The sequence below is a fragment of the Miscanthus floridulus genome, chromosome 7, assembly GCF_019320115.1.
Source record: "Miscanthus floridulus cultivar M001 chromosome 7, ASM1932011v1, whole genome shotgun sequence".
Taxonomy (NCBI): Eukaryota; Viridiplantae; Streptophyta; class Magnoliopsida; order Poales; family Poaceae; genus Miscanthus; species Miscanthus floridulus.
The window spans coordinates 82,333,606-82,351,583 of record NC_089586.1 but is presented as its reverse complement, the minus strand read 5'-3'; the positions used below and the strand labels follow the sequence as shown (position 1 = coordinate 82,351,583).

General features: G+C 46.5%; 2 protein-coding genes across 3 annotated transcripts; both read right to left on the bottom strand.

Annotated features, from left to right (window-relative positions):
• Positions 1–5,757: 5,757 nt before the first annotated feature.
• LOC136467174 (calmodulin-binding protein 60 D-like) lies at positions 5,758–12,040 on the bottom strand. 2 transcript variants are annotated; one of them, XM_066465766.1, is made up of 9 exons: positions 11,871–12,040; positions 11,579–11,772; positions 10,191–10,266; positions 10,032–10,090; positions 9,406–9,899; positions 9,143–9,303; positions 8,852–9,055; positions 8,304–8,538; positions 5,758–6,847 (listed from the first exon to the last, which is right to left on the bottom strand). In XM_066465766.1, the coding sequence occupies exons 2-9, from the start codon at positions 11,692–11,694 to the stop codon at positions 6,240–6,242; spliced, it is 1,953 nt and encodes a 650-aa protein (XP_066321863.1). In that variant the 5' UTR covers positions 11,695–11,772; positions 11,871–12,040; the 3' UTR covers positions 5,758–6,239. The 2 variants fall into 2 exon arrangements, with proteins under 2 accessions (XP_066321863.1, XP_066321864.1); XM_066465767.1 differs by having other exon boundaries at positions 5,758–6,844.
• Positions 12,041–17,080: 5,040 nt separating this feature from the next.
• On the bottom strand, positions 17,081–17,512 carry LOC136465747 (uncharacterized). Its single transcript, XM_066464361.1, has one exon. The coding sequence runs from the start codon at positions 17,510–17,512 to the stop codon at positions 17,081–17,083; it is 432 nt and encodes a 143-aa protein (XP_066320458.1).
• Between the last annotated feature and the right edge of the window lie 466 nt (positions 17,513–17,978).

Sequence of the window (17,978 nt, the reverse complement as noted above, 5' to 3'; positions counted from 1 at the left end):
GAGAAGCACCCAGGTACACTGCATCCGGGGTTCCGGGCAGATAAATACAACTGCTATGCTATATAGCTAGACAGAGACATCTGACCCGGCCATCCTAGTCTCCCACGCAAATTAAAGGGCTGAGGTGACGGCGATGAGTGAATTTTATATGCCAACATCTTTGGGAAAAATGAGGGCAACCATGCATGCACTCATGTGGTTCATCTCCTCTAGCCATGCCTCTTTGTACCATATTTATTTAGGCGTGTCTGATTTATAAGTCATAACTAAAAATACTGCTGACTAATTTGATGTGAGAAAAAATATTATTTATTAACTAATAAGTTATGACTTATAAGTTAAATATAACCTGGCCAACAGGCATGCAGTTGATCTGCTATTGTTCCTTCCTACGCCTGCACTTCCACGCTGTCACCCTGTCTGGTCTTTCCTGCTGCACGTACTTATCTCATTATACTGCTCTTACCCTGCCTGCTCCGTGCCTGCACACAGCCTGTTCGGGAGGCCGTATCGTATCGTGGATTATTTACTGCTGGCTGATTTGGTGTGAGAGAAAAATACTGTTCCTAGCTGGAAATTTAAGATCGTTTACGAGCAAGCGAACAGGCTCACTCCAGAAAATTTTCAGTCCCACCCTTTCCAGCTCGAATATATCTGATGACTGACGCCAAATGTAAAGTAAAAAAACTGTTTTTGCCAAGGATCAATTTGCAAAAATCTTTTAAAGAATCTTTTCCGGCTCGTAGCCGGCTGGCTGGCTGGCCAGCCAACTCATAAAATCGTTGTTTACGTCCTGTCAGAACAGTATTTCTCTCTCACAATAATCAGTTGGAACAATATTTTTCAGTCCTGCCGAACAGGCCAGTCGTTGTCAATCGAATATTTGGACACATGCATGAAATATTAAATATAGACTAATTATGAAACTAATTGCATAGTTTGCTACTAATTTGCGAGACGAATCTTTTAAACCTAATTAGTCCGGCAACGTATCAGGTGTAAATCAACTAACTTGTGCAAACTTGAAAACTATAAATCAGAACCACTGGATGCTGACCCAATGAATAGGGTGTGAGTTGGGATTTTTTTGCGTTTAAGTCCCCCACCCGTCGTCCTTTTTTTGCGCTTAAGTCCCCTCACCCCATCCATTAGATGAGCATCCAGTGGTCCTAATTGGTAGTTTCAAGTTTGCACAGGTTGAATGGTTTGCACATAATATGTTGTTAATTAGTTCATGATTTGACAATGTTGTGCTACGGTAACCATATGCTAATAATGGATTAATTAGGCTTAATAAATTTTTCTCGTGGAGTTCAGACAGATTCTATAATTTATTTTTTTATTAATATCCAAACACTTTATGTGATAACCTCACATGATACATCCTAAATTTTAGTCACCTAATCCAAACATCCCTAACTCCACCCATGCACTCCCATGGCGGTCCCACATACAAGGAACACGTAGGGCCAGTGCTGGCTCGGCCATCCATCCATTTGTTTACTTGGCACCTTTGTCGCATTGTGTCCCAGTTCATACATCTCCCCTTGATGCTGTCCTTGCTTGTTCCTGCTAACTATTGACGTTAATTAAGATTATTATACTACTCCGTTGCTCTTGTCGGGGCCCACAGTACAGCGGGAGAATTTTGTGAGCGCGTGCGTGCTTGATTCCTCCTCCGCTGGACCTGACCTTTGTCTCTTGCTTGACCACCGGCGACGAGGAGGAAGTGGCATGCATGCGTTTTTTTCCCCTTCTTTCTCGTCCTGCACGGCAATCCTTCCAGCCAAGCATAATTTAGTTAATGACGAGGATTGGCTCCCACCTGACAAAAAAATGCAAAAAGATTCATTAAGTATTTGGAAAAAAGTGGTACAGGTCTACTTTTTCATCAATGCCACAGGCTGAATAATACTCCCCGTCTACCACATTCCATCTATCGTTTACACAAGTTGTGATTAACAATTTGGACAAAATCAGAAGGACGTACCTTTCTGACAGGATGGTGGCACTAAATGGAGTAAGTGGCCATCTTGTGAAACTAATGGACCAAAATAATTTGCTAGAATAAAAAAATTGGGCTGGGTATCAATGATCTTAGAAAGTTAAACATAAGTCTATTTATGTACGGAGTAAGTGGTTGGTTTGTGCTGGTCCCAAACTTCTATATATTTCCCATACGCTGTCAATAGAAATGGAATTGCCTCTCTTAAAAGAAAGGTAAACATAAGAATGAGAGAAAGAACAAGGTTTCTAAATAGCCATACATGTACGTCTTAGAACTTGTTTGGATCCATTAATACTATAAATTAGTAGCTAAAATTAGTACTAGTAGATCCAAACAAACCTGCTAATTATTAGCAAGAGGCTACTGACTATTAGTTCTATTAGCAGGTTTAGAATTGCTAATATGTGCTTATAGTGTATATGTATCTTTAACTCACTATCCAACCATCTATTAGCACGTTAATTCAAATGGCTCCTACTAAAAAATAGCTAACTAAAAAATAATAGCCAATAGCTAGCTAATTTTTAGTGCTAATGGATTCAAATGTAACCTTAATTACGTTGCAAAAGCTAATGGAAGGAAATAAACAGAAGAGGATAATAACCACGCCAATTCGCCAAAGCTAAACATCATCATCATGATTAGGGAGGAATCTCATCCGGGCTACATATATACAAAAGATCAAAGAGGGCATCATTCAGTGGATCTCGAGGAGGATCGACGCGTGCCAGCTACTACTGATCTATATACACTCTACCACCATTACTAAAAGAGGATGTCAAGCACTCAAGCGCCCGTCTCGAGGAGGATCGATTTGCCAAAACATTCGTGTGTTGGAGTGTGCTTAAACACCTAATGCAATGCAAATGCCAATTTAGGTTTTGTCTAACTCAACTAGAGCTTATAGAAAAAAAAAACTTTAACTGGTTCAAATATCCAAGTTTATAGTTCATTATTAGGGGTGAACCTAGGGTAAATTTCTAGGTCTATTCATCCTGACCAAATTTGTAAATCCCTTATATTGATACACTTCTACAACTCTCAAGTCTATGTTATGACCATGGTTCGTCTCACAACCTTATGCGCAACTATCCAAAGCACTATCTTATTAACAGTAATAAGCCTTCAGCAACAGGGGCAAAACTGCATATGTACCTACGGGTGCGTATGCCCCCTCTATGGTCTAAGTGCATGCACCCACAAGAAAGTTACACACTCTTTTAATTTACTCTAGCTTAGTAAACTGCTCACTAGAACTCACATTAGGAAAATGCTCATCACGCTGCTGCTCAGCGTAATATTTTAAATATACTTTTGAAATATCTTTATAATTCTTCACCTTTAGACGCTCAACATTGCCAAATAGAATAATGTCCCGAATTGATTCGGCTTTAGTGGCTTCTCTAATAGAGAAATAAGATGACGAGCCAATTGTCATATAGCTGTGTTGGTTGGAGCACATACCAGAACTCTAGGTTTCTTAGCCATCGTCAGAAGGAAATACAGGATTACTGAAACTGTCTGTAGTGTTACCGCTGAAGAGTGCCTAATTGCGGAAATACAGCTTGCTACTGTATTACCCTGGGATGAATTAAGTCAAAACTGTACAGTGGCAGCCTCGAAAATATATACTTGCTTTATTTTCTCCATCATGCAGCATATATTAAAAAACGCTATGAGTGCATAATAAAAGAAAGCAAAATGGGGGGTGACAACAGGCTTAAAAAAATGGCCCATCTTTAATGTTGGGCTGTTAATAAATGGGTTGGGATGGTGATGTCATGACCCACATCATCATTCATGTAAGCATCCACATAAGCATCTATGATGATGTGGCAATTCATCCATGACGGTTATTTTCGTCATAGAAAATGGGCTTGGTTGGGCTAACTAGGCCTTGGGCTCTACTGTGACGGTCTAAGATCGTCACAGATTCTATTAATCTGTGATGGTTAATACATGACGCTCAATCTATGACGATATCTAAAACCATCACTGATATTGCATTGTGACGTTTTTTTGTGTGTGGTCCGTGACGAAAATTTTTCGTCATGGATTAACAAGGTTCTTGTAATGAAATTGATTATTCCAGATAAATCTTTGAAACCACTCACCATCTCTTACCAACTACCGGGCTGTTCGTTTGGCTGTAGCTTGTCGTAAACGATCGTAAATTTCTAGCCGGAATAGTATTTTTCTCTCGCACAAACCAGCCAGCAGTACTTTTTCACGAATCAGCAACGATACGAACCAGCCAACCAAACAGGCTGTACATTCACCGGTACTCAGATTAGCCAGGTGCATGACCTGGTACAACCTTTCCTAAATCAGGCTGCACTCATGGGGCTATTCTTATAGCAAGGCATCCATCCACACTATACAACAATCCTCAAATCCACACACATCCTGATAATTGACCCGCGTAACCACTAGGATGGCGCAAAAGGAATTGTCCTTGAGGCACTTTTCTGCAAGATACTGTCACACATACGAGATGTATGATTTTAGAACACCATGGCATCCGGACCTAGTTGTTAATCGGGGGCTACAAGATGACTTTGTGCGTTTGGGCTGACCTAATGCAACAATTCGATCTCATAAAGCTACGCCCTAACCGTACTCAGTACATTCCCTATGTTCACGCAGCAGCAAACGCTTCACTTGGGACGGATCATTTTCGGTTGCGTCTTCCCATAGATGGTAAAGTAATAAATATATACCACGTTGCATAAAGAAATTTAGAACATTAAAAACTACTTCCTCTGTCACATAAAAAAAGTCATTCTCGCTTCCTAAAAAGTCAACTACCTTTAACTTTAACCAAATATATATAACAAAATATTAATATTTATGATACATAATTAGTATCATTGAATAGATCTTTGAATATACTTTCATAATAAACTTATTTAAAGGTTTAAATGTTGTTAATATTTTCTATAAATCTAGTTAAATTTAAGAAAATTTGACCATATGAGTCCCATAGCGACTCTTTTTACGGGACAAAGGGAGTAGTAAACAGATAAATTCATGCCTCATGAGTAACACTAAAGAAATTCAGCACATTCAAAATAAGGAAACTGGTAAATTCATGCCACATTGAGTTGAACTGTTTGTAAATTCATGCCACACTGAGTAACACGGCTTCCATTCACCGTCCTCTATTTTGTCGCAAATTGAACTGTTTGTAAATTCATGCCACATTGAGTAACACGGCTTCCTTCACCGTCCTCTATTTTGTCGCAAATTAAACTGTTTTAGGATTTTATTTGGTTGCACACATGTCCACCTCAATTCACATATACTTTGGTTGGTTAGAGCATCTCCGAGAGTTCCCTAAATATTCCTCCTAAAAAGTCTATGTTTGCCAACTCCTAAAAAGGTTTTAGGAGAAAAAAAAAAGTTCATCTCCAATAGTTACGCGAGACGGATGAGCTCAAAGATTAGGGAACGGCGTCTCTGCACGTGGCTTCGTCCGCGTAAAGTTACGCGAAAGGGGAAGGAATTTTCCAAGTCCTAAAAGATTAGAAGTAAATATTAGAAGTTGGAAAGGGTTTTTTCCTCATCTTTCTAAAAAAACAAGGATTAGAAAGATGTATAGGGAACTCTTAGAGATACTCTTAGAATGAAAATATAACTAATTCTCATATCAATCCACTCCAACTAACGTGTTATTTATATTGATACGAAATTACGAATGCAGCTAGCCTCCAAGCTATTCCCTATCCAAACGTACATCAAGCACTGGCTCCATCTCAAGTTTGTCCTAGAGACCATAGGACCACATTTCTGCATACATCAAGCCACAAACCATTCTGGGCGAAAACACCACCGAGACGTGCTTTGAAACAAATATTATCCGTGGAGCATAGTGCAGAGCCCAGCAAATACCAACCTCTGGATGTAGCCTGAGGTGGACCGCTGTTTAATGACGGAGAAAAGGATGCAGAATGCCAATGTTTACCTGTTTTGAACTCTGTAACAAATGAATGTACAGAGTTCAGGTTAAGGTTCATAACAGGGCTAGCATCACACTAAACAAACAAAGCATTTTAAATGGTAAACGAGCTATACAAAAGGGGGAAAATGGGAGAGTTTTGTCCATAATTAAGCTCAGGACCAGAACTGTCCTCCTAAGGGGCATAGCTGAGCCCATCCGGATCCACAAACATCATCAATGAAACTTTGGTACATGAACAGCTCGAGTGCACATGCTTCCAGCTGTTACTTTCTAGTCGTCTAGCTCAACAAGCTGAGCTCTTCTCTCAGCTGCCTTCTTCCTGACAAAGATGCCCCACCGCATAGCAGCCTTGATCTTGAGCCACCCAACAACAGCTTTCCCAGGTGCGCGGGTGCGGTCATCCTCATAGCTCAAGTTTGGTGAAGGTGCAGGCATGTATGAAGGGAAATTGAAGCCATCTTCAGTTAGGTTGGTTCCTGCACCACCCATGCTCAGAAGCCGCAACATTTGCTGCATTTCTTCGTTTTCCAGAATCTCATGGCTCCTCATCCTGATCTCCTCCATCAGGTAGTCATCAACACCGCCACGGTTCTCCTGTTGCTGTGGCCATTCTTCAAAAGGATTCAGGCCTGTTGGCTGCATGGACTGGCCGAGTGCTGGGAATTCAAAACTTTGATGTTGCTGCGGAGGGCCCAATGCTAGCATGTTGGACCCTCTTGAAGCTTGACTCTGAAGGGATGAACCACTAAACTGGCTTTCAGGAGACACTGCACTCCTGTCATATTGCATGGTAACATTTGCAGGAATGTTCTGAGTGTTGGCTGCATATCTTGCTGACTGGTTTCCATTTGCATTGTATGCATTTCTAGTTCCATCTGCTCAACAGAAGTAATTCAGTGATGTCAGTACAGCACATGCATGGTAAATTAATTAAATTCACGACTCATGCAAACTGCAAATCCATATCCCATAATCATAAGCAGTATCATTTTCTATACGCATGGAATTAATTAAATTCACGAATCATGTAAACTGCACATCCACATCCCATAATCATAAGCAGTATCATTTTTCTATACACAACCGACAATTGTTGACTAATAAGTATTTAAAATGTCATAAAGCAACAGCAACAGTATGAGGCAGCATTAGCGAAATTCCTGCCAGAGTTACTAATGCCCTAATTCCACTGTTGAGGATAACTGAACAAGCCTACTTGACTGATCCCTGTTAGTATAATGTGGCATATGCAGAAGCATATCCAAACTATGCTATCAGAACAAACAGCAGTCAAAGAAAAAAAAAAGACGAGAAGTAAGGGGGTGTTTGGTTCTTTAGTCGCTCCTAAAATTTGTCACATCAAATGTTTAAATACCAATAAGGAGCATTAAATATAGATTAGTTACAAAATCAATTACATAGATGGAGGCTAATTTGCGAGACGATTTTTTTAAGCCTAACTAATCTGTCATTAGCACATGTTACTGTAGCAACGGTTGTCAAATCATAGACTAATTAGGCTTAAAAGATTCATCTCGCAAATTAGTCGCAAGTTGTGCAATTAGTTTCGTAATTAGTCTATATTTAATACTCCATGCATGTATCCAAACATTCGATGTGACAGGAATTTTATGAGACATTGCAGGAACCAAACAGAGCCTAAATCAATTGGGTTGTGTACACAAAGAATATAAACTATTAGAAAATTTCGTTGTCATCTTTGCACACCACTGTTGGGTCAGCAAGGATGAGTGAATAGGCTTAGACTGAAATCACTGGGCATGTCATGAGAAATGATAAAAGACGGGCACTGGGCAATGCTGTATAGTGTCACCACAAAGACCAACTGTTATGTGGCAGTTGGGATTGAGAGGAGAGAGTCGAGATCGCGTGCTACAGTACCGCGGGTACTGTTCGTGTGGGCTAGGGCTGCGAGGGCGAGAGGCCGGCCGCAGGGCCTTTGCCCACGGCCGAGCAAGAGGGAAGGGTTTCCTTCTTAATTCTTGCTTTATTAGATTGATATCTCTCTCCTTATATAGAGAGGTTTACTTGACTTACAAGCAAGGCTTACTTAGACCTCTAAGCAAGCGACCCTTATCCCTAATTAACCCTAACACTAACGGTCTATACCGCCAGCGCAGGCCCAATAGGCCCATGACATACCCTAACACCAACAAGTTGGAAAATACCAATAGGCTTGTACTATTTTATTTCAATTTATGCTCTTTGCAATACTACCAAGCAAAATCTCCTTAAAAACTCACGGTCACTAGAGCATGGCTAAAACAAAAAGGTGGACAGAAAAACTCAATAGGATAAATCAGGATATGTCACCTTCATTCATAGTACCCGCCGAGGAAGTTTGTCCAGCTTTAGCAGGAAGGGACAATTGTTTCTGTGAATTGGTCGAACCATATGAAGCAGGATTGCTTGTTGAGGCAGCTGCAGCATCGCTTCTTGTTGTGACAGATTTCTTTTTCTGCTTGAAGCTCAAGAGTGCTTTGCCATCATATTCTACAACTTGCATCCAGTCCTCATATGCTTTCTTTACCAATGCATCAGCATAGACCTGCAGTTTAACATGAGCACAAATACAAATATGTCAGTAGACTACTCTTGGATAGAGGATTTGGGTTCAAACACTTCGGATTTAGCTAATAGATCCTAGAAACTTCCAAAGCAATCCCTCTCATACAAACAGTGATCGTATTAAACATACAGCAACTTCAAAAGTTATTCTTTGAAAAAGAATGTTGATTCTTTGCCTACTGAAATGCTCTACTGGTTACATTAGCAGAATATCAAACTGATGACACTATACAAATTTGTAAAGGTTTTTGACTTAAGGCATTGTAGTTGGCAGAGTAGCAAAGGACACTAACCTTCTGATTGTCTGTGAGATTTTCAGCTGAAATGAACTGGTCATCGGCAATCAAACCAGTGAACTCGTAGATGTTATTGAATATTGCACCCACGTTTCTTGAGTCTCTAGCATAGTATACATAATGATTTCCACTTAAGACACATGTCTTCGCATGCTCAACAAGGCTGTCCCACATCTTATTTGACATTCCACTGCCCAGAATCTACAAAAAGAACAAGGGATGTCAAATCATATAGGAAATACCATAAATCACAATATAGTAAGTAATAACAGGTACCATAGAACTTACGCTACGTAATCTCTGCTGATCCCTAACAAGAAGACGGAGGAAATCTTCAACTGTATAGATCCCACTAGCATTTAACTTCTTGTGGAATGCACCATCCTTGCCAATCTTTTCTAATCTCCAAACATCATCCTTCAGCGCGGGTGGGTAATGCTTTTTGTACACTAATAAATACAAAATCAGCATGCTTGGCAACTGATGCAAATTCTAAAAATACAGGTAATCTTTGTATCATCTAATGAGTAAATCAACAATGTGTCACATACATTCTCCTCGGTGATCCTTAACGGGGAAAGCTTCTGTCTTGGCTTCTCGGACACGAATACCTTCACAAAAGCCAGGAGCAATCCTCAGCCCAAGTCTGAATTTCCTGCTTCTTATCCAGCTGGAGTTGTCAGTGAAGGTAAGCTCCCCTATGGTTCCAACACCTTCTTTAAGAGTCACTTGAAGGTCACCTGTCAAAAGAGGCCTCTTCCCTTCACGCTCCTTGACAATATTACTTTCAAACTCTTCTTCTGTCCAATCCTCATCTTCCTCTTTATTAAAGTCGCCCTCAAGCACAAGGATATCCAGTTTTGCAAATGACTCAGGTCCTGAAGTAACAACACATCCAGTGTTTGCATCCAACAGCACGACATGTATAGCTGCTCCCTGCTCACCTTCAACTTTTCCACCAGTGAAGATTGGAAGAGCCAACTGACTTCTGAATTGGAGCTGAAGATTTCTTCCATCAGGGCCTTCAATTCTTTTGGGGGAGGATCTGTTTTCATTGATATTAGTTTCATATCCCAAGAGCCTTTAATGGGGTAATATCACAATAGCAATAATAAATCTCAATTTCCAAGACAGAACATCTCCCAAGAGTCACCATGAAGAGTAAGTTGATTTTTACCTTCCTTGAATTCTAGCAGGACCCAGTTTGGCTAAAGCACGTTCTACTTCTTCACTTACCTAGGACCAGAAATAGAATGGATCAAATATGTCAATAAGGATATGTATAGAGGATTTTTACATATAAACTAAAAATAAGTCCAACAGAAATTTGACTCACAACTCTTCGGAGAATGGGCTCAAGCGACGAACAGAGCTTCTGCAAACTGTCCATCTTGAGAGCTTCCACAATGACACTGAAAAATGTTTCATTAGCTAAGCAACAAACATATTTGTAGTTTAAAAGGGTGGTAGATTAAAAACTGTAATTTATCACTAAATTCTACCAAATTTACTTTTAAGTATTATCAGCGTCTCATTTGACTATAAAATCATTGCATCTAATATATTAGCTAACCGGCTAACCCTAACTGTGCACCCTGATTCAGTTCCCACACTAAGGCCTGCTTGGCACAGCTCCAGCATTAAAACCTCTTTATTCCCAAGAAAGTTGGGGCACGCTAGAGATGAAACCCAACACCAGGCACCAAAATAAACAAAGAAAAAAACACATAACAGGATAAAAGAAGAAAAAGGAGGTATTAGTAATAGTAAAAAAAGCAGTATTGATAATAATAATAATAAGAGTGGAGTGATGGCATGGACTGACAATCTATAACTCAACTAAACAAACTATTGATTTCTGAGTCGGGAGAATTGTCTCAAGAACAGCATGGCACAACCAGCCTGATAGCCAGGCAAATTGAAGTTATCAACTGTCTGCATCAGTGTTTTAAAGGCGTCGCCTAGGCGAGGCGACGCCTAGGCGTCCAGGCATACCCAGCCCGCCTTGGGGAACAGTGGCGCCTTGTCGCCTAGGCGCCGCCTAGGCGTCCAGGCGTACCAAGCACTCGCCTGGACGCCTAGCCGCCTTTAAAACATGGGTCTGCATGGTCAAATGCAAAAAATATGCTAATATTGAACTTCGGTTCTATATAAGCACTGGATCATTCACTTTCTACAGCATAATGCCTTTACCATCTTTGCTCTAAGTGATTTGGTGCTCTTACTGAGCTGGAGAGCACCCAACAGCCAAAAGAACAAACACTCAGAGAAGTCCCCCAAAAAACATCCCTTTCACATGGACCAGAGTGCATTTTAGGTTCATAATTATCCGCTTAATACACTTCCTTTTCTAGCAATTCGTGCCTCATCTCAGAACAGAAGGTATTTCCACATGTGTTATCCTCACCAAACCAAACTCCAGTTGGAGCTCTCAGTCCGACAGTTAATCAAATCGACAAAAGGACTCATAGGCAAACTTCCTGTTCCTGCACTCATTTGTACCGAACTACTGATACTAAATAATAAGCTTTAAAGCAACAGCAGCACTAGCGTAGTAATCACTGCTACTTCCGCCAGTCATCTCAATCAATCAAATCAAACCAAAGCAAGGGTTTCAAATTTCTTCCCGTCTCAAACCGGCAACAACCTAGGCATGGAACCTAAACCTTAATAACCAATGACAAAACTCTAGGTAGCAGAATCAAAGCATCAACACACGCGCACCTAGCGAGGGCGGGGACGCGCGGGCGCTTGGGCGCATGGTCGTCGTCATCGCCGCCACCGGTGGGGTCCAGCCCGCGCTTGGACCCCGACCGCTGAAGTCGTCCCGGGCGCTGCATCGCGCCGGAACCCTCACCCTAGCCTCCCCCTCGGCTCCCAGTGCCCTCCTCCAGCATTCCGCTGCGCGCCCGTCAGATCTGCGCCCATTACAAACCCAGGTGAAAAAAAAAAATCCCCAAAATAAGCACCAGGAGTGCAGGGACGCAAGCCGAAGCGAAGCGAAGCGGCGCGGTACCGAAGCGGCGCCGCCGGCGAGGAGGAGAACAGTCTCCGGCGGAATCGCGAGGCCGAGCTGCGGCGAGAGATCTGCGCTCTGGACCTCTGGGGAGGAGTGTGGCGGAGAGCAGGGGGGAGGCCGGGAGGGGGGAGCGCCGTTCTGCGTGGGTGCTGTGCTTGTTGTGCTCCCTCTCGCGAGCCTCCGCCTTTGTTTACGGCTCAAACGGGTTTGTTTACTTGCCGTGCTTCGCCTACCCGGCCGCAAGCCACTCCGGCACGGCTCTCGCTCACTGACTCTCCGGGCCCATGGTATCGGAGGTCCGGCCCCGACGGACAATGACAAGCGGGTCCCGGCAGCGTCGGGTCCATGTTTCAGTGCGCGGGTGGAATAGTGGGGGGTTGACAAGGTGGTGACCTGGTGGGGTGCATGCCGACGGCGGCGGCTACGGGTAAAGATGATAGGATATTTCATGCCCTATTGGGGCGTTGCGGACTGCCGCTCATTACTGGAAACTCACTGACTGGTGGGTCATGTTGCTCTGGGGCCCATTCGTCGGTGAGGATCGGGCGGCATATTGCGACATCGATGACAGGTAGGCCTCGGGAGTGGCGTCCCACCAGTGGGGATTCAGTTCGTGGTTGGTGAAAAAACAGGTGGGGCGGGGGCGCCCGACACTGTACCTAGTCAAAGATGTACGGATCTTATGTGGCCTTGGGATCCCGATCCTGTCACTCTGTGGCCACTCGTACCGGGAGGTGTGGGAGCCTGTAGTATTTTCGCCTGTAGTATTTTCGTTGTTATTTGATAATTAGTGTCTAATTATAGTTTAATTAGGCTTAAAAGATTCGTCTCGTGAATTTTGTCTAAACTGTATAATTAGTTTTATTTTTTATTTATATTTAATGCTTCATACATGCCTCTAAAGATTCGATGAGATGAAGAATCTTGAAAAAATTTGCAAAATGGAAGGGAACTAAACGGTACCCAGTTCAAAATGGCTCCAGGGAATCTGCTTTTACCCTACAGTGCACTCTCCGATAGCTGCTTCTGCATTGTGTCAGTCGGAGCAATCGGCTCCTCTGAAAGCCACACTGATGCTCTGCGAGGATATCAACTGGGTAGCTTTTTTTTCAAGCCTATCTAGCCTAAGCCAAACATATATACGTTTGGTCGGAAACGATCGTAAATTTTTAGCTAGAACAGTATTTTTTTCTCATACCAAATCAGCTAACAGTAATAATTCATGATTATATACTAAAGAAGAATAGACTCAAGCCACACTCTGTATTAATTCACTGGCATGTACATTTATACAACAGGCGAGGCTCAGCTCGTGATCTCCCTGATCCTACATACAAGGAGCGGATCCTACATACAAGGGAGACTAGGCCGGCTTCTGCCGTTACTCAAGCACATGCTCGTCGTGGGCTCGTCGTGAGCGCGCTCTGCGCGCATGCAGCGGCAACTTCGTCCTGCTGTGCGCGCTCCGCGCGAGGCCGTTGGCGATCAGTTCCTCAGCGACGCAGTCTCCGTTATCACCCCCCCCCCGCAGTGACAGCGTCAGGTGGCCCGACGGTGAGACTGGATCGAAACGTCTCGAATGTCGCCGTGGGCAGACCCTTTGTCATCACGTCGGCGAACTGCTGATCGGTTGGGACATGGACGACGCGCAGATCACCAAAGGCCACTCGTTCCCGGACAAAATGAATGTCCAGCTTGATGTGCTTGGTGCGTCGATGGTGTACGGGGTTCTTGCTCATGTAGACCGCAGAAACGTCGTCGCAGTAGGCGATCGTGGCGCTGGGAATGTTGACGTTGAGCTCGCCGAGCAGCTGCCGCAACCAGATGCACTCGGCCACAGCATTTGCCACGGCGCGGTACTCCGCCTCCGCACTCGATCGCGATACCGTGGCTTGTCGCTTGGACGACCATGAAACCAGCGCGTTGCCGAGGTAGATGCAGTACCCGGACGTAGACCGCCGCGTGTCGGGGCAGCCGGCCCAATCGGCGTCCGAGTAGGCGATGATCGTCGGTGTCGAGGTCGTACCACGAAGATGAAGCCCGTAGGAGGTTGTCCCACGCACGTAGCGCTAAAGGCGCTTGATGATTGCGAGATGACACTCTCGCGGATCATGCATGTGCAAGCATGCCTGCTGGACGACGTAAGCGATGTCGGGGCACGTGATCGTGAGGTACTGCAGGGCTTCGGCGAGGCTACGGTATTCGCTCGGGTCGCGGATGGCTGCGCTAGAGGTAGAAGACAGCTTGGCCTTGGTGTCGATCGGTGTCGCAGCGGGCTTGCAGTTCACCATGCCTGCTCGGTCGAGCAGCTCTTCAGCATACTTGGCCTACGATAGGAAGAAGTCGGAGCCACGATGGCGCACGTCGACGCCGAGGAAGTAGCGCAGCGGCCCCAGGTCCTTTACGGCGAACTCGGCTTGGAGCTGGGTGATGATGTCCTTCAGGAGCGCGTCGGAGGAAGCACTCAGCACCATGTCGTCGACGTACAGGAGCAGGTACGCCATTGACAAGCCTCGACGAAGGACGAACAACAAAGAGTCCGACCACGTGGCGATGAATCCGATGGAGCGCAGAAAGCTAGTGATCCGTGTGAACCATGCCCGTGGCGCCTGACATAGGCCGTAGAGGGACCGGGAGAGGAGGCAGACGGCGTCGGGCTACGTCGGGTCGACGAAGCCGGTCGGTTGCTGACAGAGGACGCACTCGTCGAGATGGCCATGAAGGAATGCGTTCGAGACGTCAAGCTGCCGAACCGGCCATCGTTGCCCTGCAATAAGCATCAGAACTGTACGGATTGTCGCCGGCTTCACCACGGGAGTAAACGTCTCGCTGAAGTCGATGCCGGCGCGCTGCGTGAAGCCACGCACGACCCACCGTGCTTTGTAGCGATCGAAGCTGTCATCGGGGTTGAACTTATGCTTGAACACCCACTTGCCGGTGACGATGTTTGCTCACGCGGGACGCTGAACAAGTCGCCATGTGTGATTGGCTTGCAGGGCGTCGAACTCCCGCTGCATAGCTGCCTTCCAGTTGGGGTCGCGGAGAGCAGCACGCGCTAAGGTGGGGACTGGGGAGACCGCTGGCGCCGCGATGGTCATGGCATACTGTGGGTTCGGCTTGTGGATGCTGTCCCAGGCCCGGGTCACCATATGGTGACGTTGCGGTGCGGCAGCTGGAGGTGGCTCGCTCGATGTGGTCGACGCGGTGCTACCGTCGGTGGACGACGTCGAGGAAGACGCTGACGATGTGGTCGATGGAGACGCCGCTGTTGCCATCGCTGAGGACGACGTTGAGGTAGTCGAGAACGAGGATGGTGTGATGTCGAAGCGTGGAGCCGAGGGTGCGTTGGATGGAGATGAGCTTGACGTCATAGTAGAAGGAGTACGCTGGTGTGCTGGTGCGCGTCCTATGGCAGGCATTGGGGAGGCAACCACGTCAATGTCGCGGATGAGCACCGTAGAGGGTGCCGGCGTCCGGTGTGATTGGCGAAAAGGGAACTATGACTCGTCAAAGACGACGTGTCTGGAGGTGATGACGCGTCACGTGGCTAGATTGTAGCACATGTACCCCCTGTGATCTACAGGATAGCCGAGAAAAATACAGGGTACAGAACGCGGGCATAGTTTGTGCGCCGCGGTCGCCGCCTGGTTAGGAAAACAGAGGCTGCCGAAGATGCGCAGGTGATCGTAAGTGGGGGGAGTGCCGAAGAGAAACTGATGGGGTGTCATGGTGCCGGTGGCGTGGCAGGGACGTATGTTGATCAGGTGTGTGGCCGTGGCTAGAGCCTCGACCTAGAACTGTGGCGGCACGGACGCGTGTAGGAGCATCGCGCGCACGCTGTCGTTGATCGTGCGTAAGGTGCGTTCGGCCTTGCCATTCTGTGCTGAAGTGTAGGGGCACGAGAGACGAAAGGCCATCCCATGTTCCTGAAGGTAGCGACGCATGGCGTAGTTATCGAATTCTCAGCCATTTTTAGTTTGTAGAGCAACGATGGGCAGCCGGAACTGAGTTTGAACGTATGAGCAGAAATGCAGAAAAGTGGGAACAACATCAGCTTTATTCAGTAGTGGGAAAGTCCAAACATAATGCGTGTAATCATCTATGAGGACTAAATAAAACTTGTATCTAGAGATGCTAGGTACAGGGGATGTCCAAACATCAGAATGCACTAACTGAAAGGGAAAATAACTGATGGATGCAGATGATGAAAAGGGTAGGCAGACATGTTTGCCTAACTAGCATGTAGTGCAGACATGATCGGAGGACTTGGTGCAGGTGAAGTCGAAGGAGCGTAGCGTGGCTGCCAGCTGGTCACGCCTAGGATGTCCCAGCCGTTGATGCCAGAGATTGGCCGTAACAAAGGAGGCATGAAGAGCTTGGTGCTGTGGCGGCCGTAGTGGATAAAGGTCGCTGCGGCTGTCACATCGGAGCTTCTCCTGACGGGTGTGCAGATCCTTGATGGAGAAACCATGGGGATCAAATTCAATTGAGACATTGTTATCATGAGTTAGAGAGCGGACAGAGATCAAATTCTTAACCAAAGAAGGAGTAATAAGAACATTGTTGAGTGAAAGGGGAGTGGAAGAGGTGGGAATGGAAGATGCCGCGAGGTGGGTGATGGGCATGCGAGCACCGTTGCCCACTGTGACAAAGGAAGATGGAAGTAGAGGTTGCAGATGATGGAGTTTACCAGAACCAGAGGCCATGTGCGACGTCGCGCCGGTGTCCATGAACCAGTCGGAGCTGCTGGTGCCTGCGGGAGGAACGCTAGTGTTGGTGAGCATGGCGTTCGGATCAGCAGTCGTGCTCGCGTAGGGGGCCACCTGGGTGAAGCCATCGTATGGGCCGGGTGTTGGATACCCAGCATAGAAGGCCTGCTGAGGAGGGGTGTCGGGCCATGGGCTGAGCACACCAGCGCCAAGTGGGCGGAAGGGCATGGGCCACGCCTAGACCATGCCCTGCCAAGGGTTGTATCCGGCGGCCCACGGGGTGTTGGTAAAGGCGGTGGGCCACGGACCACCACTGGCGGCTGTAGTGTTGTTGGGGGCGCTGTTGCCGGTGTTGATGCCGCTGCCGCGCCCGCGATAGCAGTTATGGTTGCCGCCCTGGTGCTGGCCGCCGGATGGAGGAGTCGGTGAAGGTGCAGCACCAGTAGAGGAGGAGCCACCAGCGGGAGGGTGCACACGGCCACCCTGGGCGACCAAAGCCTACTGCGCCGCCATCTTGCTGTGCTGGGTGGCGTAGAGCTCCTCCAACAGGAGGAAGGAGTGAGCGGAGAGGAAGTCATGGGGCGGCTGCTTGGAGGTGATGGTGGCGATGCAGTTGCGGTATTTGTCGTTGAGACCGCGCAACATGTTGAGGACCTGGGACCGAGCATCGACCGGTTGGCCAAGATCGCCGAGCGCATCGGTGAGCTCCTTCAGCTTGGCGGTGTAGTCGGTGATGCTGAGGTCGCCCTGGAGCAGACTCCGGTACTCGGCCTCCAGGTACACGGCGCGGTGAAGCTGATGATCGCGGAACTGGTTGACGATGGCAGTCCAGATCTTGAAGGCGGAAGCGCCGGGAACGCGGACGATGCGCATGACGTCGCGGGTCATGGTGTTGAAGAGCCAGTTCACGAGGCACTGGTCCTTCATCATCCACTCCGGATCAGCATGCTGAGCAGCAGTGGGAGGGGCTTGAATGTGGGGAAGAAGGCTGAATTTGCCGATGACAGAGTCGAGGAAGCAACGCCACTCCTGGTAGTTGGGCTAGACGATGTCCAGGACCACCGGGACATGGGACTTGATGTTCACCATCATGAGGGTGGTGGCGGACGGGGGTTGAGGATGTGGCGGTGGGGGATTGTGTATCGATGCAGTGAAGGATACGGAGGAGTCAGTGGGAGAGCCATGGGTAGACTGCTCGAAATCGAACAAAGGATTGACGTCCATGGTGAGCAGCGGAAGAGGAAGATGAGCACTAGATGAACAGGGGATCAGACCGTGCTAATAGATACCATAGAGAAGAATGGACTCAAGCCACACTCTGTATTAATTCACTGGCATGTACATTTATACAACAGGCGAGGCTCAGCTCGTGATCTCCCTGATCCTACATACAAGG